Source organism: Muscardinus avellanarius (genome assembly GCF_963383645.1).
Source record: "Muscardinus avellanarius genome assembly, chromosome: 7".
In the NCBI taxonomy this organism is placed as follows: domain Eukaryota; kingdom Metazoa; phylum Chordata; class Mammalia; order Rodentia; family Gliridae; genus Muscardinus; species Muscardinus avellanarius.
Window position 1 is genome coordinate 6,755,628 of NC_137793.1, and position 24,471 is coordinate 6,780,098.

The 24,471-nt window shown below is 42.9% G+C and overlaps 1 protein-coding gene across 4 annotated transcripts in view; it reads left to right on the forward strand.

Annotated features, from left to right (window-relative positions):
- Window positions 1-24,471, forward strand: part of GRIA1 (glutamate ionotropic receptor AMPA type subunit 1) — a gene marked incomplete at its 5' end in the record, with an annotated part of 323,467 nt that overhangs the window by 245,612 nt on the left and 53,384 nt on the right. For all 4 annotated transcript variants that reach the window (XM_080698544.1, XM_080698543.1, XM_080698545.1 and 1 more), the window contains one exon: window positions 22,172-22,370. In XM_080698544.1, the coding sequence (XP_080554670.1) occupies window positions 22,172-22,370 (199 nt within the window). The remainder of the gene's footprint in view (window positions 1-22,171; window positions 22,371-24,471) is intronic.

Consider the following 24,471-nt stretch of genomic DNA (forward strand, 5'->3'; position numbering starts at 1 on the left):
AGAGAGAGAGAGAGAGGGGGGGGGGGGAATCAAGGATTCACTTTAAAATGTTAGGTTTGTGGCACCTATTAGACAGGCCAGAGGAAATGTAGAATAGGCTCATGAATCTAGAAGGAGGAGCAAAGTCCAGATTCAATTTCAGCACTTTGGGAACCACCAACATATGGTATTTAAAGCCAAGAGTGTAGATGAGGTCACGTGACGAGTGGGTCTAGTGGAAAACAGCTCCTATTCCTGGTCCTTGAGCATTTAGAGGACATGAAGAGCCCTCAGAAGGAGCTGAGAATGAACAGCTAATGAGATGGAAGGAAAATCAGAACTGCAGTATCTTGGAAACCAAGTAACGGTAGTCTATTCAAGGGGATGCCATAAACACCTATTCCAATAGAAAGAGTGATTTGCCTGATTCTTTCTATAATCTGACTTCAAATTGCCATGGTTTCCTATCAAATGTGTGTGTGCATGCGTGCGTGCATGCATGTGTGTGCTGGTGTTTTCTGTCCCCTTATAATGATCTCCATAAGAGAAGAGAGAGAAAACAGTGAGTGAACTGACAAATTAAAATCCACATCAAATGAGATTGGGGAGAGAACTTGAGCAGAGACAGGAGCACGTTGCATACACACAAGATGTGATTACGCCCATTGTGTAGTGATTCTCAGTTTCTGCTACTCAAAGAGACAGGCTCAGTCTCAAGCCTAATGTATCATGGCTAGTTGTTGAGGGGTGGCTGAACCTAGAATTCATTTTAACTGCATCTCCCTGGATTCAAAGGTGCTGTTATTCCTCTCTGGTATTTTAACATTAAGAAATGGTCGGATCCTGAGTATTATCAGGGGTAAAACTGAGATCAGTTCACATTTTTTAGTTCTCTAAAATTTTCCAGCATTTTGCAAACCTCTGGATAAGAGTGGTTCTGGGAAAACATATTTGACTCTCTAATGCTACATACTCAAACTCTGTTCCCTCCCTTCCTCAGTTATTTGCAATGAAATATGCTACTAGGTGGGATATATGATACATGCATAGTTTTTTTTTACCATATTTTGAACTAGATTCCCCAGTATAGGTTGGTGGTAGGCTGGAGCAATATTAGAAACCATTAGAGAATGATTTTCTCTTTGGCCTAACTCTGGCTCTATAAGTAAAATACATAGGAGACCAAATTAAAATCAGAGGTGCATTGGGTTAAGTTAGAAACCTCTGAAGTTCAGATCAGTCTTCCTATGGGGTGAATGAGGAATGTGACAACATACAGCACATGTGTAACACATAATCTTATCATAATAATAATCACTACAAGTTTTTACCCAGGACCTGTAAGAATTATCACAACAACAAGGTTGAATTTTTATAACAGCCTTTTGAGTTCCAAATTATGGCTATTCTACTCTTATAGATGAAAAAAATAAGGTTCGAAAGGATCATAAAATTGGCCAAGACCATAAAATCAGTAAGTGGCAAAGCAGAGGGTCAAATCCTAATTGATCAACTTGTCAATTACTGTGCTATTCCACTGAAGCAATTGTTTTAGTTAGCTAAAATACCTGACAAGCACAACTTAGAGAATGAAAGATTTATTTGGCTCAGAGGTTTCAGTCTATGGTTGGCTAGTCCCAAGGTAGACAGTATTCAGTGCTTCAGGGCATTGGTGGAGAAGGAAAAGACACTAAGATGTTCTCACCTCATGAAGGCCTGGATGCTGAGAGGGGTGGGGGAAGGAAGGAATAGGGAGAGAGGGAGGAAGAGGGGGAGAGGGAAAGAAAGAGAGAGGAAAGGAACAGATAACATTCCCCAAGGCTTCACCCCAACAAGTAACCCACCTTTAAGCCTGGAGGCATAGCCTAACTTAACCTGTACCTCTATGGGGGACATTTTATATGTAAATCATAATAGCAATATGGTGGGGAAAGTCTCAGCCAGAGGTCAAGAATTTGCCATCTAAGTCTGGCTCCAACTCTAATTTTGAGAGTGTCTTTGGGAAAAGCCATTTAATCTCTCTGTGCCTCAGCCTGATTTTCCTCACGTGTGAAATAATCAGGATAACCTTGAAGTTCCCAAGGCACCTTCAAGCACTTGTGTCTCTGATCTAATTTATGATATCAGAACTTTGAGCCCTCTCGCTTGCAAGGAGCGTTTTAATTTTCAGAGTACAGTCATCTATTGTTGTATGTGATCTTACAACAATCACGAAGCAGGCAAGTATTATCCTTTCTCTGGGGAAACAGATTTGAAATGAAGCAGGTACCCTGCCCCTGGTTAGCACTGCTTCTCCCCGGTTGTCTGCTCTAATATTCCAGGTGCCTCTCCTCCTCCTTTATCTCAGGCATTTTTTCTCTCCTGGGGTCTACCCTATTTCTCATTCCCAGGAAGATTTTCACTACTAATTTAAGTGTTAAGTACTAGGAAGTTAAATGAATGATATAAATGAGGGGTCTCCATCCTCACCAGAGTGCAAAACAGGGCTGGGGGACAGAAACAGGCCAGACCTAGCTCCTGAGGAGCAGAGACCAAAGAACAGCAATCGAGACTGAGCATCCATCCAGACAGGATTCAGAAAGAGGGAACTTCCTGCAGGACCTGTCTGCAGGTTTGAAGTACAAGGCTATGTTGCCATTGGCCAGGGTGATCTGGTAGCGTTTCTCCACCAGAAATTCTGAGAAAGAACCTAACAGAAGGTTTTTTCTTTTGAATGTGTCCAGATGCAGAAAATGTCACTGTCTCTTCTGAGATGTCACAGCGAGAAACCTGGTGACAGGGTATCCCAGGAGTTAAAAAGTAAACTCTGGACTATAGTAGCTAGCTATGTGTTCATGGAAAGACACCTTACTTTACAAGCTTCAGTTTTCAATGGCGCTAAATACAGATTTTCTCATAGAGGAGATAAGGAATAATGTAACACTTTATAGAATGCCTAAGAAAAATATAAAACCTCAAATATAGAGACCCTGGACAATGAATGGGCTCTCCCCTTCACCTGCTACATCAAGTCAATCTTTGAAGAGTGACCCTACTTTCTGCACCAGTTATGTTTGTTCAGTCGGCCTCCCCATTGCTGACACCCGCTACCTCACTGGGTAATCACTTCTCATCTAAGCACCCATTCACCTCTGTACCTCCATTCTCATTGGCACCTCAGACAGTTCATCCATTCTATACAGTGGCACTCCACCATGTTCCTGCTGCAGACACCCTTCAACACCCCAGAGGCCCGCCTGCGTGGCCTCTTGCTCAGCTTCATTCCCCTCCATTCTCCATATTCCCACCACGGGACTCTCTACTCCTTCTGCTTTTCCCTCCATGGTGGGGGCCATTGATCTCCTTCACTCCTACTCCTTAGATCTTTGGCTCTTGTTATTTCCCTGTCTGGAGGAAGGTTGCCCCATACTACAACCTTTCCTCGATGAACTCGTACCTCTGCTCTCAACTTCCTCTATGCCTGAAAAATATCAGCACAAGGGCCCTTGAGCATCACCGCGTATTGAGTTAATGTCAGTGACAGCATCCAGCTGACTCCCTCACTCCTGAAATCCTACAGCCTGAGGGCAGGCTGGGCGCCCAGCGCCAGCCCACATCCAGCTTTTAGGGTAAAGACAACACCTGGAGCTGAGCGATGTAAAATAACAGCGACTCTTCCTTAACATCTACGGGGCCAATTTGCACATGCAGTAAATTGTAAGTGATCTGCTCAGCCTCTGGAGGCTAGGCAGGAACACGTGACATGTCCTCCTATTTAAATCTCCCAGCTTCACTCCTCACCCCACAAATTTCCTTTTCTCACCTAAACCCAATCAGTAAGACACATGACACCCTTCACGAGAAGTTTTGTGACATCTCTGGAAAATTCTTTTCTAATCTGCCATAGCTTTAAAAGCTTGAGTTTTTATGACTGCTAATTAGAACTGTCAATTTAGTGTAAGTCGCAGGAAGGAGTCGAATCTCTTGGAATAAAAAAAGGGGACTAAGACATAACTTTGGCAATTTTCAAAGTGATTGATGTGATGTATTGTTTATGATGTCATTAATATTTTTTAAAATGTATACTGGTAGAGAGATAATACTCTGTAATAAACTGGCAAATGGCATGCAAATCCCTATTAATACACTAGTTTTGTGAACACATGGGTGATATAATCAGAGAACAAATTTTTGGCATCTACAGTGAATTTTGTCTTCAATTTTGTATTCAGCCCAAGGAACATTTGTTGAGTAGCTAATATACCAGGGATTGCAAAGGAAAGAAAGTTAGAGCTTGTCGCCCTATCTCTGGTTGCTTCTGATCTACTTGTGCAAGGTAGGGAGGAGGATGACAATAAAAACAGGTAGCACATACCAAACAAACAGGCACTTTGCAAAACCCTGTTTCAAAGTAAAAAGGGTTAGGAATGTAGCTCAGTGATACAGTGACCCTGGGTTCAATTTCCAGTGTTTCTCTTTCTCTCTCTCTCTCTCTCTCTCTCTCTCTCTCTCTCTCTCTCTCTCACACACACACACACACACACACACACACACACACACACACACGCTGAGATAAGGGAGGTAGGCATGGAGGGTTGGGAGAAGAAATGGGCACAGTAGCAAATAGTAACTATGAGATCCAGGACTGGGCTGCATTTGTTCTTTGCTGCACCATTAGCACATTATTGGGCACAGAGAAGCATTTGATAGTTTCAGAAAAGATGGAGGGGGGATGGAAGGAGAGAAGAGCAGGTGGAAACTGGGAGTGTTCCAAATGTCAGTTTCTCTGTTGGCCTTGGGACCAGAGGGAGGGTGGTGAGGAAGAGATCTCAATCTACCCATTGTGGACATGTGATATGAGCAAGAAATATAGCTGAAAAAGCAATTCTTGGCAGGAATGTGGAGCAATTGGGATTCCGGTACACTGTTGGTGGGAATAAAAATTGGTACCATGACTATGGAAAACAAAGAGATTTCTCAAAACATTAAAAATAGAATTACCATATAATCCAGCTATCTCACTTCTGAGTATTTATCCAAATGAAGTGAAATCGAGATCTCCAAGAGAGATTAGCACTCCTATATTTATTGTAGCACTATCCACAATAGCCAAGATCTGGAAGCAACCTGTGTGCACATGAGCAGATCAATGGGTAAGAAAATGTGGTGTATACATACAATAGAATACTTTTTAGCCTTAAAATATAAAAAAACAAATTCTGTAATATATTGGAACCTGGATAAAACTTAAGGACTAAGTAAAATAATTTAGGCATAGAAGGATAAATACTAAGTAATTTCACTTATATAAGGTACTCAAATAGTCAAAATTATAGAATCAAAGCATGGAAACGTGGTTACTAGGGCCTAGGATGGGGTAGGAATTTACTCATCTTTGGGCACAAAATTTAAGTCCAGCAACATAAATTAGCTCTAAAGCTGCACTAGACCACATTTTACCTGCATGCAACAATCATGTATTACACACTTAAAATTTTGTTACCAAAGTAAATCTCATGCCCAGTATTTTTCCACATAAAGTACATTTTTAAGGAAAAAAATATACAATTTGTTTTAAGCCAAGATTTGAGAATTGGGGGGTGGTGTCCTGTTGTTATAACATGAGAGATCACAGCATATAGAATTGAATAAAGGAGAAAACCCTTCATTCAATCTAGGGTTTAAGTAAATATATTAGCTACAAAGGTACCATAGAAGTTGTTGCACTGAAAGAGATCAAACTGGCTGGGAGGACTGAAGGAAGCTTTTTGGAGATGTGCTACAAGGTGTATTTTGAAGTTGAGAAGGATCCTAACGAGCATATGTGGGAAAGCAAGATGAGAGTGAGCACTGAGAATCCGCAGAAAGGACAGGAAAGACAAGTGTGGCCATGGCAGCAGATGACTAATAAACACCGTGGTGAGAAGAAACGGGGTAAATTAGCACACAGTCTACCCTAGCCTCTGTCCTGTGTGATTAATACGTGTTTATTCTTAGCATCACTGTCTTGGTTTTTCATTGCCTCCATAACAAAACTCAGCAGCTTAAAACAACCCAAGTATATTATCTTCAGGTTTTGTAGGTCAAAAAGTCCAGTGTGGGTCTCACAGGGCTAAAATAAAAATGTCAGTAAAGTGATGTTTCTTTCTGGGGCCACTTGAGAAGGATCTGTTTCCCGGATTATTCAGGATCTTAGCAAGCTTCAGTTCCTGTGGTTGTAACTAAGGTCCTTATTCCATTAATGACTTCCAGCTAAGGATTCCTTCTAGCTTCTAGAAGACACTCTAAAGTTTTTTTATTATTATTATTACTGGCCCTCCTTTTCTGTTTTTAATGCAGGATCAATCCGTCATGTGTTATCAAGCACCCCTACCTCTTCTTCGGTCTCATCTCATTGACTCATTTTCCTCCCTCTTCCTCTTTTAAGGGATAGTGCGATTACCTAGAGTAACCTAGATAATCTCCCTGTTTTAAGGTCTCTAATATCTATTCTACCTGAAAGGCCTCTTTCACCATGTAATATAACATATTCCTAGGTTCAAGGGCATAGATGTCTTTGGAGGAGTAATTTTCAGCCTCTTACATCCCACTTTGTGAGTTAGGAACCTTAAGTTTAGTTGGTTAGGTTACTTGTCCAAGGTCACTACCTAGTTCTTGGCAGAATAGCTTTTGATGTCAAGAAGGCTGAGAGCAGGGTCTTCACTCCTGACCACTCTTGGAAACATGAAGAGGAAAAGTGGAAGATGAAGCTGAAACAGTGGCTTAGCGATTGACAGCAGACATCCTCAAGTGGTACATGCAAGAGACGGTTTAAAGAAATCTCATGTAAGGATCTGCAGCCACTCTGTCTTAGTTTTCTAATGTTTTGTAACAACCACACTCTCAGCTTAAATAATACCCATAAATTATCTCAAGGTCAAGTTATAATTTGACTCTCTGCTCAGCTTCTCACAATGAAAATCAAGGTGACAACTAGCTGAGTTCTCATCCTCTTCCAAACTCATTCCTGTCTTTAGCAAAATTCAGTTGCTAGTAGTTATAAGACAAAAATCCCTTTTTAGTGTTGAGAGTCAAAGGGACCACTGTTGGCTTTTAGAGGCCACTGGATTTGTGACCTAAAGTTTTCTCCATCTCAGTGGTGGAGACCTTAGCTGACATCAAATCCCTTTCACACCAAATCTCTCTGAATTCATCTGTTTCCAGCTGTTAAAAAAAAAAAAAACTTTCTTCTTTTAAAAGACTTATATAATTAGGTCAGGCCCACCCAAGTAATGTTGCAGTCTCAAGTTCAACTGATTAGTAAACTTAATTACATTTGCAAAAGTAAAATCCTATTCACGATGGAGCATAACATAATCATCAGAGGAATACCTCAGGCAGGGATCATGGGACCATCTTGGAATTCTGCCTACCACACCATACCCCATGAACAATGGAGCAGATAATCCCATGCTCATTGGATATGTGAGGAGCACAGAGGTTGGGGTTAATGACAAAGACAGACATCAGGGCCCAGGTTCTGATGATGGGCAGAGTGTCATATCCCCTTAGAAAGTGCTGCTTCTTCTGTTTGTAAACTGGAAAAGATGATCCCTTCTGGTCCTGCAGGAGAGCATAGATATTCCTTAATGCTTCCTTCAACTCATCAGTGACCCACAGAAACTCTAGAGCCAACTGCATCTCCAGGTACATCCTATTTAGAGGATGAACTCTTGGGGAAAAAATGGAAAGACCCAAAGTTACGGGCCTATACCTATAATAATCCACACAAATTTATAACAGCAATTCACTATGAATGTGAACCTAAATTTGTGATAGCATCAGTCTTTTGTAATATTTTTAAGAGGCACACTTAAATATTTTAGCTTTGTACAATAAATATTATTTTACCTGTGTGCTCTATAATAAGAACTTTGCCAAGAAAAGATTCTGAAGGAATGTGATTTTATGACCATGTGAGAAATGTGGGTATATATATATATATATATATATATATATATATATTTTTTTTTTTTTTTTTTGGTGGTACTGGGCATGGAACCCAGGGGCCTTCTACCAGACCTATTTTATATTTTTTTATTTGGAAACAGGGTCTCTTAAGTGAAGTTTTTAAAATCAGTTTATTGACTCATAGAACAAATAGTTCAGTTTGCAATCATGCTTTTGCTATTAATTAGCTTAAGAAATATCTCCCTCTATAGATAGCTAAGAGTGAAGCATTATAAATTGCCTACTTATGGAATTTTTTATTCACCCAACAAACATTGGGACTATATTAGGTTCTAGAGGATTATGAAGAAATATAAAATCCCTTAATGATTTAGTAATCTAGTGCAATAATAACCATAAAAAAGAGCAGAAAAAAGAGAGGCATTGATGGTAAAAATAAAAAAGTCTAGGGAGATGAAAGTGGACATAGTAAGCCTCCTGCTCCTGAGCAGAGGTGCCACTCAGACTTGGGCTTTTGATCATTAAACCAAAATCCAAGCCCAAGCTCAGAGAATCTGCCTGACCAAGTCCTCGCCTCATTCTCCAGACTCATACTAAGTTGCCAGTCATCCAGCACACGTGTAGCCATTTCCTGCTTTGAAAGTTTTGTTCTTCCTGTTTCTCTGTCTAGAATGTGTGTTCTCCAGATTGTTCACACATCTAGATTATTCTCAACCTTCAGCTCTCAGCCTAAATCACACCCCTTAAGAGAGATGGGTGGTCACTGCCCCGTTTATACTGGTCCCTTCCTTCCTTTCCTGAATTCTTATCACCCACCAAGTTAGTAATTTAAAACTAACCATATTATCAAAATGGCTGACAGGAGAATTATCTCTATCTTACAGATAAGAGAGAGGACACTCTGAGAGACGTTAGGCCAAAAGGTCATGTAGCCAGAGGAGAAGCTGGGATTGGATATTCCCACCAGCCGTAATTTTAGCCACTATGTCTTGAGGTTTCTACAAATTATAAACATTACAGGCATTTGCTTGGAAAATCAGGGAATAATAGGTAGAGGAAAAGAACAAAGCCAGTGATCCAGGTACCTGTATGATACTCATAGCACCTTAGCTTATACACTTTCAGATGTTTATCTCAACCAAAGTTGAATTTAAATAGGGCCACATACCATACTCTGTTTTATACATTGCTTTTTTCACCTAACATTAGTTAAGCTTCTTCCCACATCATCTTTTATTTCATCTCTGAAAGTATCTACCCTGCCCAGGTACACTGCCATGTACATCACCGCTCATCCTCAGAACCCTTTAAGATACTCTGCCATTACTCCTTTCCCATAGGTAAGTGAAACTGAGGCTGAGGGATGTGAAACAATTGGCCAAAATCACATAGTGACTAAATAGCAGGGCAGGAGGAGGAGGAGGAGGAGGAGGAGGAGGAGGAGGAGGCGGCGGCGGCGGCGGCTGATCCACTTCTGAACTCCCACTTAATAATTCTCTTCTGTGCCTCAGAAAGAGCCGAGTGTCCCTTTGAAGAAATGATTGGGGGTTTCTGGGTGAGAAGAGGAAGGGAGACTGTTCCCTGCCTCCCAGCCTGTTCTGCTAGCTCAGCTGGGGATAAGTGGGAGGGAGGGGCTGAGCGTGCAGGGAACAGGGTATGGTGAAAAAGTACCTGGCAACTGGGGGTTTTTCAATTGGTTATTTTAAGTAAAATAGCTTCTGTTAATATATGCCTTGTACTGAAGCTAACCAAATGCTAATCAAAGCAGAAGTACACATTGTTGATTTATCTCCTGTTTGCTGATGGGTTGGGGTCTATTTTTAAAGGGCCCACAGCCTTACCACATTTAAATATGTTCCCAACCCTGAAGACTTCAAATGCCAAACATGTTGGGTCACAGATGACAACCAGGGCTCACACCTGGCCCGCTGAGGCAGGGCCCCAGGCCCTTGGAGCCCATCGAGCCTCTAAAACCCAGCTGGTGGATCAGCGGGTAGTAGGAACTCATGGCAGGGAGAGGGAGTGGAGGGGCTCTGGATGCAAAGAAACCATATGTTTTGGTAATGTGGGCCGTCCAGCAGGCAGCTATAAAAAGAGTGGCTTCTTCTAAGAACTTAAACCCAAAAATATATGTGGAGGAAGTCCCATTTTTAACAACAGGATGGTATCAGATATTCTTTTGCATCTAGGAACTGAGGGTGAGTGGTATTTGTGTCCTGTGAATGTGAATTCTGAAAGGCAAGGGTGTCGACCCTTTTAGGACAAATCCACTTTCCAGAGGAGGAAACCGGTTCCTTGGGCGTCAGATGAATCTGGGTTCACGTGTAAGCTCCATCATTTGCTTTGTGATTTTAACCGGCTATTTTGTCACTCCAAATCTCAGTTTCCTCACTTATCAGGAGGTGGTAAGCTGCCTGGACAGAAGAGAGTGATGGGGATTAGAAAGCTGAATGTCAAGTATCTTCTGCAGCTCAGAGTTGGTACCCAGAGAACGGTGGCTACAAGAACGATTAGTTTGTCTTGGGCATAGTGAAATTCTGGCTGGCTCACATTTGTGTCCTGTACAATCCAGTACAGGCTGCTTGTGCCCCGGGAAATGCTCAAACCCAGCCCTCCCTGTGTAGCCAGTTACATGGCACCTCTCCCATGAAGCCTTTCCAGATCTTCCCCAGTAGAATGTGGTGTCCTCCCTCCCTGTGGCTTCTTTTAGACTTATCACTGACTACCCGTGCCAGTTACCCCAGTCCGGAGCATCTATCATGGTGGCTTCTGTGTGTCTCATGTCTCTTCCATTAAGTTGACTTCCTTGAGAAGCATCTTCTTAGGTATTTCCTATTATGCTCGATGTGCAGCAGATAAATGTGCAATTGTTCACCTACAGTGTTTATTCCTTGACTACTTCTTGAGTACTAGGTGTGGGAAATGCAACAATGAATGACATGGATACGACCTTTGCCCTCGACAAATTTACATATTAAGAGACAGAGACAGATGATAAATGAATAAGTAATTTGGTCAACAAATATATAACTACATAAAAATCACTTGGTCTTTGTTAAGTGCTATATCAAAAAGGAATCAAGTAAGGGGAGTGAGGGAGTGAGGGAGGGAGTGAGAGGCAGAGAGAGAGAGAGAGGGAGGGAGGGAGGGAGGGAGGGAGAGAGAGAGAGAGAGAGAGAGAGAGAGAGAGAGAGAGGAAATGAATATGAATGAGCTGGTGCAACAATTTTTAAGAGGGCTGAACCTGAGGAGGTGATACTTAAATAGAAACCCGAAGGGAAGGGTAGTAGATAGAGGAAGGTTTGAGACAACTTCAGGTAACATAATCACAGGCATAGGGAACAGAGGTGTGGAAGATTTCAAGTGTGCTCTGAGAACTACGGGAGGGCGAGAGGGGAAGAACTTGGCAACAGCGGAACACATGGTTCAAGATGTAATGTGAGGTGGGCCAGATCAAAAGTATCTTATAAGCCTTTGTTGGACATTTAGATTTTATTTTCTAATTGTGACAGATTTTAAGTGGAGGCAAAAAACGACATGACCCTATTTATAAATTATAAGGATGCCTCTGCCTGTTGTGCAGACGTGGATCTTACAAGGGCAATAGAAGAAGCAAGGAAAAGGTTTGCTGAAATCTAGTATCTAAATTGTTACCTGTGAAGATGGCGATTGTGAGTGGATTTGCTGGACTGGATGTGAGGGTAAAGGACAGAGACATTTACAGTAGGGAAGACAGTGGTGTCATTTCCTGAACAAAGATGGAGAAAAAAATAAGTGTATGAGTATTTACTTTGACGTTTTGGGTGGGAGTTCATTGAGAAGACTGCTTTATGTTTTTCAAGTTTGTAATATTGAGGCAGTTAGAAGCAGGCTATAGAGAACAGAGAATGAGACTGAAGACTTAAGAGTTCTGAACATCTGCGTATAAAAGCCACGGGACTACAGGAAATTGTTTAGGGCAAGATTGTAGACAGGCCTAGTAAGAGGGCTGGAGCATGAGTTCTGGAAAAAAACAGTTCAAGGAAAAATAATAATTAAGCAGAAAGAAGGGGGCACCAAAGGAACCTAAGGGACTAACCTTGGAGGCAGGATACCAGCAGAGTGTGGGGCCTAGAAACTAAGAGAACAGTTTCCAGAAGAAATAATCACCATCATCATCATCACTATCACTACCATCTTCACCATCACCATCATCATCATCATCTCACCAACATCACCACCACCATCATCATCATCATCATCATCATCATCACCATCATCACCATCATGACCACCATCATTACCATCACCACCATTATCATCATCACCACCATCATCACTATCATCACCATCATCACTATCATCACCATCATCACTATCATCACCATCACCATCATCATCACTACTATCATGACCATAATCATCACCATCATCACCATCACCATCATCACTATCATCACCATCATCACTATCGTCACCATCATCACCATCATCACCATCATCATCACCATCATCACCATCATCACCATTACCACCATCACCATCACCATCTTCATTACCATCATTATCATCATCATCACCATCATCATCATCACCATTATCAGCACCATCATCACCAACACCATCATCACCATCATCATCATCACTATAACCATCATCATCATCACAGGTGACATCTTGAACCTGCTGTGTCTGTGCTAAGTGTGAGCTATGACTTGTTGAACTCTTGCAAGTGGTTAGATGAAATTCAATACCCCTCTTTCTTAGGTATGGAAACAGGTTTGGAGAATGAACCACAAACTGAATGAATGAAAATGAATGGCTGCATCCTCTAATTTTTAATCTATGTCCACACTGTAGTTCAATAATCTACCTGGCTGAGGGAAAAAGTGAAACAAAAAATCCATTTTTCTTCAAATCATAGCTGTGCATGTGCTGGCTGGAGCAGTGAACAGCTTACAGTCATGGCTTTCCTTAAAGCTTCTTTCTGAAGTCCCACTCCCCATCCCAGGGACTCACCACCAGGGGCTGGGGCCCTCCCCTCTGGAGTGCTGGAACACAGTGACCAGCAGCTGGGGCAATTAACATAAATCACTCCAGCTCTGCCAGGGAAGTGCTGAGTGATTTGCAGCTGGTGACAAATGAGATGATTGGCCACCCAGTCACAGCGTCTTGGATGAAGAGGCCTCATCAGTGGGATTGTTGCATTTGGCCAGAGCTAATTACCCTGGTCTAGGACTCTCAATGCCCAATACCAAGTGAGCCTCTCTCAGAACACAGCTCAGTTCAGTAATTAGGCAAGATGGACTTTTTTCCCTAGTAATTTAGAGGCGGGCCATCTGGGCCTGTGCCTCCTGCTCCTGTTTCTATTACTCTTTAAAAATAGCCATTTGAAGTAGATGACAAAGAGAACTAGGTTGTGCTCGGTGACCTCTTGAGCTCGGCTGAATGAAAGCACCCAGGAGCGGTCCCTTCTGTCCGATTCCTCTTGGGGATGGCAGGACACGCTTTTGAAATAAAGAAGAAGGACGTGATCCAACTCCTTGTCAGAAATGTCCTGGAGAGGAGGTTGGCTGGGATCAAAAGTTGATTGCTGTTTAATGACGTTCCACTCCCAACACGGAAGGCCCGGGCCCTGTGTCTGCTCCCCCGACCCTCCAGCCTGAACTAACACTGCCCCTAACACTGCCCACGCACCTCCATCTGGAAGCTCTCACTCTGCCAGACACTTTGGAATTCTTAAAAATTATCTTGCCTAGTGTGGTGGCGCACATGTCTGTCATCACAGCACTTGGGAGGCTGAGACAGGGGGATCGCAGGTTCAAGACCAACCTCATCAACTTAGAGAGACTTTCAGCAATTTAGCAAGACCCTGTTTCAACATAAAAAAATTAAAAATTAAAAAACTTGCAGCGTAACTTGGAGGCATGATGTCCTTGGGTAAAATCCCCAGTACCAAAAAAAAAAAGAATTATCTTTAAAATGAGTACTTCCATTAATCCATGTTGTAAAGACATAGACACAAAGAGATTTACAGACTTTCCCCAAAGCATACAACAGGTAACAAACAAGGCAGGGTTCCATCTTGCTTTGCCTGAGCTCATTCTCCTGGCCACTGCTCTCTATTTTCTCTACAAGTTTAGCACAAAAGTAATTGTCAAATATTCAACCACACTGGTTATTTGGGTGTTTGTGTGGCAGATCTAATAACCAGATGGATGATTTTTAAAAACTGATGCATATTAACTTAGATCAAAAGTCTCTGCTGCTTACAGTGGGAACTGAGAGAATTCAGCAAACTATGGCCCACAGGCCAAACCCAGCCTGCTGTCTGTTTTTGTAATCAACATGTTCTTAGAACATGGCCATGCATGTGTTTTTGCATATTTACTGTCTATGGCCAGTTTTATACTACACAGGTGAGTAGAGCAACAGAAACCTGTGTGCCCCACAGAGCCTAAAATATCTACTGCTTGGACTTTAAGTATGCCGCGTCCTGGTCTAGAACAAAATAAACCTAAATTAGGTGATTGAAAATACACATGTTAAGTCCTGCAGTGAATACTAATAAAAGGCCAGAGCAGGGAATACCTAATGTCAGAGCCTAGAGATGGATCCAGTCACTTCCTGACCACTTCCCATTGGCATCAGCTATTCACTTAATTACACACTTAGTGCTTCATTAACTAAAAGAAAACAGCTCATTTGCCAGAAAACAGAGCTTGCTGCCAGAAAGGGACTTGATCCTTCCTCTCTCCCAGCCCCCCTTCCGCTCCTAAGATCACCCAAGCCCAACATTCGGATCACTTTCAGTCTTCGGTCAGCCTGTTCTTCGTAGGGAGAGCTCTGCTTTGGTTCAACCAATCATCATCCCTGTTCACCAGTTAATGTTATAAATAATAATCATAGTAATATCTGAAATAAATTCAGCCAAGTGGTTAGCATTGCAATAGAAGAATGAAAGTGGCCTGGGAGTGTAGGCGGGATGGCTCCGTGTTCTGCTGGCAAAGAGAAGGTGGGATTTCAGCTGCTCCCTCTTCTCTACCTCTGTTTACATTGTGCCTCCTCTTGGCCCAGCCTCTGTTATGCTCAGTGAAGACTTATTCTACTTATACTTCAAATTATAGCAGATTTTCTCTGATAACTTGTGCTGGACTCTGCCAGCTGAGTAGTAACAAGTCTTTCTTGATGCCTTGGTGCCATCTTCTTTTCAGATAATTAAAAGATACCAATAATCATTGTCTGATACTTACATTGGGTGGTGATGGAGGCTTAACTGGGTACTTACTCTGTGCCAGCTACTGCGCTGAGTACTTTATAGAGAATTCAGGGTGTCTGACCCCAAAGAAAATGTTTTTAATTACTAGACTAAACTGCCTTCCCATCTTTTCCATGGGTGTATGAACTCATGAAAAAGGGAATATAAGATATAGATAAGGCATATCCTTATCTCCCTGTTGGGGAATATGAGGGCAAAGAAAACATGGTTGTACAGAAGGGAACAGGTTTCCTTTAGGAATAAACTCTAGAAGGAGGCATCTGACCAGGGAGAGAGCCCACAAGAGTCAAGGGCCAATCCCTTTGCAGGCTAAGGGTTTTTATAAGGTAGGGAAGAGGGAAAGTACAGGAGTAGTTGTGTAAGCTCCAGTTGGTGTGCTAGAGGCCAGGTCATCCCAGGGCAGGGCAATGGTCAAGAGCATTTTTCTTTCTTTGTTCCTTTGTTCTTGGTCTCATCCAGCATGAGCTCACGGCCAGAGCTCACAGTCACACCTCACAGTGCCCACATTCCCCAGTGACCAAAAGCACCTGCCATATACCAAATGCTTGCAAAATGAATAAACAGAATGGTACTCACCATCTTAAAGATGCCTGTCTCCTGGTTCTTCAGTCAAACACTAACCTACACATGTTCGGAAGCTATTTTACAGATATAATTGAAGTCTCAAGTCAATTGACTTTAAAATGTAGAGATAATGCAGAGATTATCCAGGCAGGCCAAGCCCAATCGAGTGAGCCTTTGAAAAGCAGGGAGCTCTTTTTAGCTGGTGAAAGTCAGAGAGGTTCTAAGAATAGAGAATTTTAGCACACCCTGGCTTTGGGATGGAAATGGCAGAGGACAAGTAATTTAAGAATCCTCTAGAAGCTGAGAGACGCCCAGTCCAACAACCAGCAAGGAAATGGTGACCTCTGTCCCATAACCACAAAGAGATGAGTTCTGGAAATAACCAACAAGCCCTAGAGAAAACCCAGAGCCCCAGATAAAAGACACAACTCCAGCTGGCACCTTGGTTTCAATGTCCCAGGCCCTGAGCAGAGAATCTAGCCACCCTAACCTGACTTCTGATCTACAGAATTGTGAAATAATAAACTAGTGTTGTTACCTGCTACTAGGTTTATGGTTATGTGTTATGTAGCCACAACAAACAAACCCAAGCAGGTTTTCCATTCTGTGAAGATGTGAGTGGTCAGACTTTGGGCAAAGGGCTCTGTTGAGTTTTCTTTCTTAAATCTGATAGTCCCATTATTATAAAAGTTACAATGCACCAATTAAAATATTATAAGAAGAAAATTAAAAGAGAAAAAGAAAATATCCAGGCACCGTGGCATACTTCTGCAATCCCAATACTTGGGAGACTGAGAAAGGAAGATTGCAAGTTTGAGACCAGCCTTAGCAACTTAGTGAGGTTTTGTTTTTAAATAAAAACTAAAAATGGCTGGAGGTGTAGCTCAGGATATAGTGCTCTTTCATTCAATCCCAATGCCACAAAAAAAGAAAAAAAATGAGGTGAGACCTAGTGGAAAGAAAAGCTAGGTCACTGGGGAGACCCTGGCGTGCACACGTGCACTCTCCTTATAATATATATCTTTCTCTTTCTACCTCTCTTTCTCTCTCTCGCATACTTGCCAGCTGCCATGAGATAAACAATTTTCTCACCACATGCTCTGGATATAATGTACTGCCCTTTACCTTTTTAGTTTTTAGTTTCCTTGGCATCAAACTGGATTATACTACCATCTACTATGAAAAGTTTTATGAGGTTTAATTAGTAAATATACGAATTAAACATATATTTACACGTAGAGATCTTGGCACAGAGAAAATGTTTAATAAATGGCAGAAATATCAACAGATTTTTTTCATTATTGTATTTACTACTTTACTAGAGTAAAATCTAATATCCACGAATATTAAAGGAAGACCAGTACATTAAAGGAAGGAGATCAGGGAGAGAGAAGAGAGGAACGGAAGAGGCACTGGAGAATAAAATTGATCAAACTGTGTATGTGCATGTACAAATATGTAATATAATATATAATTACATTATATACCATAAATGCACCAGTAAAATCCATTTAAAGATAAAAAATAATAATAATGTACTACCTCACTGTAGCCCAAAAGCAATGGGATTAAATGACCATGGACTGCAACTATCAAAACTGTGAACCAAAATATAAACATTCCCTTATCAAAAATCAAACATCATGGCGAAACCAAGGGTGAGGAGGTCCATGTGATCACAAAGTGAACCATAACCTGGTGAGGGAGGGAGTGCTCTTCAGCAGCCAGAGTGCTGGACAAGAAAGAGGAAATTCTGATCTCCGGCCCCAGCTCTGCCTCTGCATTGCTGTGTGATGCTGGCCAGTCATTTTAAGTCTCTGAACCACAGTTCTTGTACGCGTACCTTTCTCATTCATTTCCCAAAGCTGTAAATGAAGCTAAAGTACTATAAAAGGTCCAATGAGTCTTCTAATTTGTGGCCAATTCTAGAGGAATATGAGGGATTCCTCAATCACCTAGAGGGTTTTAGGAAGAGCTACACCAAGTTATAAGACGAATCAAATTCAGGTGACTCGGCAGCCCTCCAAGGGCTTAGATCACAGCTGTTTTTCCCCTACTAAGAAAAGTACTGCTTTTCCCTGTGCTTCCCTGGGAGAGTAATAATCATCCTAAAAATAATGCCTCCTGTTCCAACAGTGATTTTCAAAGTGCTTTCCCCTGTACCATTTTAATTCCAAAAGCTTGTATCAGTTAAAGGGGGGGGAAAAAGTGAATGGAGGATCTTTCTAGTTCTAAAAGTTTTGGTTTCTTACCACGAGGAAAGTCTTACCCATTATAGGAACATTACCCATTGTATAGAGCAGGAAGACCAAGACCCTCCTGGACAGGTGATTTGCCGAGAGCAAAGTTTCCCACTCCCAGCCCTCACTTCTAATAGCTCCAGCTTTCTGCCTCTAGTATGGCACTGGGCTAATATAGGGTGTCGGCCCAGCTTCACCTGTGCCAGGTTTGGACCCAAGAGGCAGATCCCCTCACACTCAAGTTCCCCTCAAATGCAAATGAAACCTGGTGAGTATATCATGTTTTGAAAGGCTGTGCTCTCATCCCTCCAGGCATTCCACAGTGAAGCTTGCTGGCTGAGAAGCAGCAAAATATTTCTTTGATATCTTCATTAAGAAGGTAGGAAAGTAGGGAATACCATGCAGGGAAAGCTACCTGCAAAACCCAGAAGGTAAATATTAATTAAAAGAGAACAAAGAAGAAGGAGCATTAGGCCTGGAACTTTCTTGGGAAACCTTTGAGCTTCACTAGATGACCCTGAACTTGGGGATGACTTTCAGTTCAAAAAGGATAGAAAAAGCCAGGTGTGGTGGTGAACTCTTGCAATCCTAATACCTGGAAGGCTGAAACAGGAGGATCACAGGTTTAAGGACAGTCTCACCAAGTAGTGAGACTCTCATTAACCTAGCAAAGACCGTGTTTCTAAATAAAAGTAAAGTAGAGCTGGGGTAAGCTAAGAGGTAGAATGTCCCCGGGTTTAATCCTCAGTACCACTCATACACACACACACACACACACACACACACACACACACACAAATAATAATAATAAAAGTAAAAATAAGGGTGGAAAAGAAGGTAGTCATCCTGAACCAGAAATCATAAGGAGTTTGGAATTCTCCTGGCCCTGATGACACTTTCCTGTCTCTAGAGTCCTGTGTGAATGGAGACACCTGGTAATGAGAGGCTACATTCATGAGTTCGTCTGCTATCAAGGGCCTACTCTACGCTGACCACCAGATAGGGCACTGAATAGTAGTACTAAAAGGTTCTTTTCTTCGCGTGGAAATTGTGGTCTAGGGACACACAGATGGTCAAACAACCAACCAAGCAGATGTCAGGTTTCATCTGCCATGAGAGTGATCTGGGCTGAACCTCACATTTGAGTGCTAAAAATGTGAGTGCTAACATAAAGTCTAAAGGAGACAGAGGAGCTGATGCACTGATCAGGAACGGGCGGAGCAGATGGTGAGGAAGATGAGACCAGACCGAGACAAGGGTACAGAAAGTGTGTTGCTGGAGGGCACCGGAGGGCCAGCTCAGGATCAACTCACCCGGAGACTTGAGGGTCCCCCTCCCCAAAGAGCTTGATTTATATTCTGAGTGTTAAGAGAAAAACTTTTATGAGTTTTAAGCAGGGAATAGGCATGCTGTAATAAATAATTTTCAAAATATTACCTGAGATGCCTTGCAGAGAACTAATTGGGAAGGGGAAGAGGGCAAGAAGTCTATTTCTCACTTGGCTCTTTTCGTCCAGAGTTGGGAAGGGAACTGCAGCTTCAATGGCCTCAACTCTGCCTGCCCCCCTCCCAAGATGCCAAGATGAGAAGATCCCAGGCCCAGTTATCCAAAGACTGCCATGACTTGGAGTCCAACTGCCTACTAGTCCTGGGTGCTAGGGGAGTGATTTCACCTTTATCTATTCGGCTATACTATTTCGTGGAGGCCATGTGCCCTGGTCTACCTACTTAGGATTTTAAGTCACAGAATCTCAGAGATGGGAAGACAATGTAATAAGGCAGCTGATCGTTGGCCCCATAATGACACCTGGCACCTCTTTGTTCCTGGAGTGGTGCGCTCGGCACCTGGCACCCTGTGGGACTGAGAGTAGGCACCGAGCGCAACGTTTCTGTAAATGGTTCACCACTTGAACACTTTCAGAAATGGGCATGTCCTCTCCCACTCTTAGGACAGACATCTCCCACTCGACCCACTTGCTCATCAAAACACATCTTTTAATCTGGATGTGGTGGCGCACACTTGTAATCCCAGCATTCGGGAGGCTGAGACAGGAGGATCTCGATTCACGGACAGACTCAGCCATTTAGCGATGCCCTCTGCAACTCAGTGAGACCCTGTTTCAAAATAAAGAATAAAAAACATAGGGCTGGGGTGTTGCTCGAAGGTAGAATGCCCCTGAGTTCCATTCCCAGTACCAAAAAAAAAAAGAAAACCACATTTTTCTTATATTTAGTTAATGTTGGTATTTCTAGAACTTCTGCCAAATGCTTCTAAACCGGGTCACATGCCACAAGCCCATCCTTTTCCCCACAGTGGACATATATCCCCAGGTCTTCTCTTCTGGTGATTTGTCCCCTCTCCCCTCAGTTCTTTTTCATATGACATGGCTTTGCTCCACACTCTGCTGGTCCTCTTCCTCTGAATGAGTTTCTGTTTCCCTCCTAATGGGAGGCACCTAAGAGCATTCTTTTCTACACAGCAAGCAATAGCGGATATTTGTTGGATTTCTTGGAGTGAACCCTGCCCAGAATGAAAAGGAATCTCAGAGAAATTGAGACAAGAGTGAAGTGCAGATGGGATGGGGTCAACTTGGAAGGGGCCAGCCAGGATTTTGTAGGCAGTGAGAAACAGGAGAGCTCTTGAGGCACAGTGACATTGGTCCCCAAAGCTTCTCAGTCTGTAAAACTCATGGGTCAGATCAGCGTTCTCTTGGGCTGCTAAACATTGTTTTTTGTTAAGCACTGTCACCTACTAAAGGCTCTGAGCTTTGGGATGTCAGAACACATGTTAGCCTAAAAAACACAGTCGAACTAGGATGAACCTCCCTTCATGAGTCGAGCAGGATGAAAAGAGAAGGGAAGTGCACAAACAAATTTATCGCTGAATTCACTATGAATGGATGGATGGATAGATGCCATACCTGTTTGCCATGTAAAACCACCGACGTAACATCGATATAATTCTCCAGTATGTTAGGGAGGCCCTGAATGTGGAAATACCTTTCACAGATTTCCAAAGCCAGAAATACCACCCAAAAGGGGGTGGGAGACACATAAACAATCCAGGGGGCTGGTATTGGCCTCCAAGTACAATTAGGGGACACTGAATAAAGATAAGGGGTGAAGCCGAGCATGGTGGCACGCACGTCAGTATTCCCAGGTTTTAAAGGCTGAGACAGGAGGATCCTAGATTGGAGATCAGCCTCAGCAACCTAGGGAGACCTTGTTTTTAAAACATCAAGCTCTGGGTACAGTTCAGAAATAGAATGGCTCTGGGTTCAATCCCTAGTATCACAATAATAATAACAATGATGATGATGATAATTTTAATAACAACAATAATAATGGAGTGATAGAAGCACCCAGGGTGGCAATGAGTAATATTTTTCTTCCTCAAAAGAAGGTGGAAAACTAGTAAGTTTTGGAGTCTCTGCCAGACAGATCAGAGTGTTCACAGAGGAACCGGTCATGTTTCTCTTCGTTGTTTTGAGTTTGAGAGAAATAGTTCAAAGATAATTTTCTTATCTCACGTGATGGTTGCATTTGCCTTTTTGAACTTTTAATTTTAACCAAGTTCTCTCCCTCTGTGGCTGGGGGTTGGGGGGCTGCTGAGAGACACGGAGAGTTGTGCCCACATCCAAAGGTGACATTCCCCACTGTGGCCGGAGTCTGCTTCTTATGCTCTATACCCTCCTTCCCTCCTTTCTAGGCCGCCATCCCGGTGACCTTTGCCAGACAGGAAAGCAATGATGAGAAACCAGTCTAGCCAATATCTCTGGGCTGGTTGCATGTGCACATCATGCCTATAAACATGTCTGCATTCCTATGTATAGGCATAAACCTTTAGAATATATATAACTGCATCTGAAAGGAGGTTTGTACATGTTTGTGATTTATCCGGGCGAATGTTGACATATCTGTGTTTTCACTGATGTGTCTGGATGTGTACGTATGTGTAAAGTGATATCTCTGGGCTTCATCGCTCTTGGTGGCCAACAATCCCCCGATTCCTTGTCTGTGATAAGGAATGAAATGTGGAATCTCTCTGACATTTGAATTCTCACATCTCCTGGCAGAGAAGGGTGCGGTAGGGTCTGACAGCTCTGCTGACGGGGCTCAAGCTGGCTCACGGCCCCTCTCCCTCTGCATAGCCTTCTGCAATGGATGCCTGAGCTTCTGATGCCTCTCGCCTCTGCCTGCAGGTCCCTGTCTGGCCGCATTGTTGGTGGCGTCTGGTGGTTCTTCACCTTGATAATCATCTCCTCATATACAGCCAACCTGGCTGCCTTCCTGACCGTGGAGAGGATGGTCTCACCCATCGAGAGCGCGGAGGACCTAGCGAAGCAGACGGAAATTGCTTACGGCACCCTGGAAGCAGGATCTACTAAGGAGTTCTTCAGGGTAAGAACATCTCTCATCCCACGGCACTTTTACCACAGGGAACCATCGCTGTCATTAATATCGCTTCCTCGGTAGAGAGCATGAGATTACAGGCAGCCAGGGTGACTGCTTGCCTGAGTACAAGTCAGGGAAGCTCAGAGCATTCCCCAGCTTTCTACAGACCCCTGAGAAATCCATATTTTACATTTATAAATGCTTCAAAGCTTCTGCATTGATTTAGACCCTTCCTACACACCAGTCTGTGCTAATTATCTGAGGGCTACAAAGGACATCAAATACTCTTCCCTCCCTTCTCCCACAAGGACCTTACAGTCTAGTTAGTAATCAATTAGGAACCGTGTGTAGACAACGCTCTGAGCTGGGGCTCTGTGTTCCCTCCTATCTCACAGCAGGAGTTCAGAGAGTATTTGTGGAATTAAATAAGAAGAAAGTATAGCCGGGCATAGTGGCGCACGCTTGTAATCCTTTCACTTGGGAGGCGGAGACAGGAGGATCGCGCTGGTTCGGAGCCAGCCTCACTGGCTTAAGAGACCCTGTTTCCAAATAAAAATATAAAAATAGGTCTGGGAGTGTAGCCCAGAGGTAGAAGGGTTTCCAGGAACCCCAGTACCACAAGAAGAAGAAGAAGAAGAAGAAGAAGAAGAAGAAGAAGAAGAAGAAGAAGAAGAAGAAGAAGAAGAAGAAGAAGAAGAAGAAGAACGTGGTGGTGGTGGTATATTGGGGTAAAATAACTGGAATAGGTGATCTATTAAATACTGCTAGGAGAGAGAGAGAGGATGTGAAGGGGAGTAGAAATAAGAGGGTGCCTTTGGCCAGAGACTACAAACAAAGCAGAGAGCTCCGGGGCATGTCCTTAGGGTCAGCCAGAGGAGGGCTGGACCTCGACACATACCTGGCATGGGCTGCACACTTGGCCTCTGACACCATTTCCATTCTTCTAGAAAAGAGGGTGAAAATGTCTACCTCAAAGAGCCTCGATGGGATTAAAAGGAATAAGGCATCTAAAATACAAGGGAAAACAAAGAATGATTCATGTGGCTCCATCTGCCAGTCAGGCTTCAAGGAATGGCAAGAAGCAGGAAGGGTTGAAGACACAGAGGGTAGACCTGCAGACAGTTCTAGATACCAGAAAACGAGGCCAGATATGAATAGAGAACATACATCCCTGGCCAACAGAGCAATGAATACCCAGAAGCAGGAAAGCTTGTCCATCCCAGGAATTGAGCAAACAGGAGAATGTGGAGGTAGGATGGAATCACCAAATAAAAACAATAGATGATCAATATTACTTAGCTCGTACTATGAATCAGGTCCAGTGCCACCCATACCCTAAATTACCTCATTGAACAGTCTTATTAAAGATATGTTGAGCTGGGCGTGGTGGCGCACACTTGTAATCCCAGCATTTGGGAGGCTAAAACAGGAGGATCGTGGTTTGTGGGCAGCCTCAGTTACTTAGCCACGCCCTTCACAACTCAGTGAGACCCTGTTTCAAAACATTAAAAGACTAGCCGGGCGTGGTGGTGCACGCTTGTAATCCCAGCATTCGGGAGGCTGAGACTGGGGGATCATGGTTCACGGACAGCCTCAGCTAATTAGTGAGGCCCTCTGCAACTCAGTGAGACCCAGTTTCAAAATAAAGAATAAAAAATAGGGCAGGGGCTGTAGCTCGGGGGTCGAATGCCCCTAGGTTCCATCCCCAGACCGCCAATAAAAAAAAAAAAAAAAAACATTAAAAGACTAAAAATAGGACCAGGGCTGAGCTTGAAGGTAGAATGTCCCTGGGTTCTATCCTCAGGACCACAAAAAATAATAATAAAATAAAATAAAATAAAATAAAGATACATTGAGAACCACCAACGTATCATGGCATTTGATACTCAGAGGGGTAAAAGTAACTGTCTGAGGTCACACAGCTAATAATTAGCAGAGGGACCACACGAAGCCTGTGTTGCCTGGAGCAGAGATGTGGGGTCTTATGCAGATTCACCCAGATTCTCCCTGCAACTTGGGGGAGCAAAACCTCAGGCTCCAAGTCACCTTCTGTGTGAAGCATTACAGTGCCTTTTAATGGGCTTTGTGTTCTGCATGACAAGTAGGA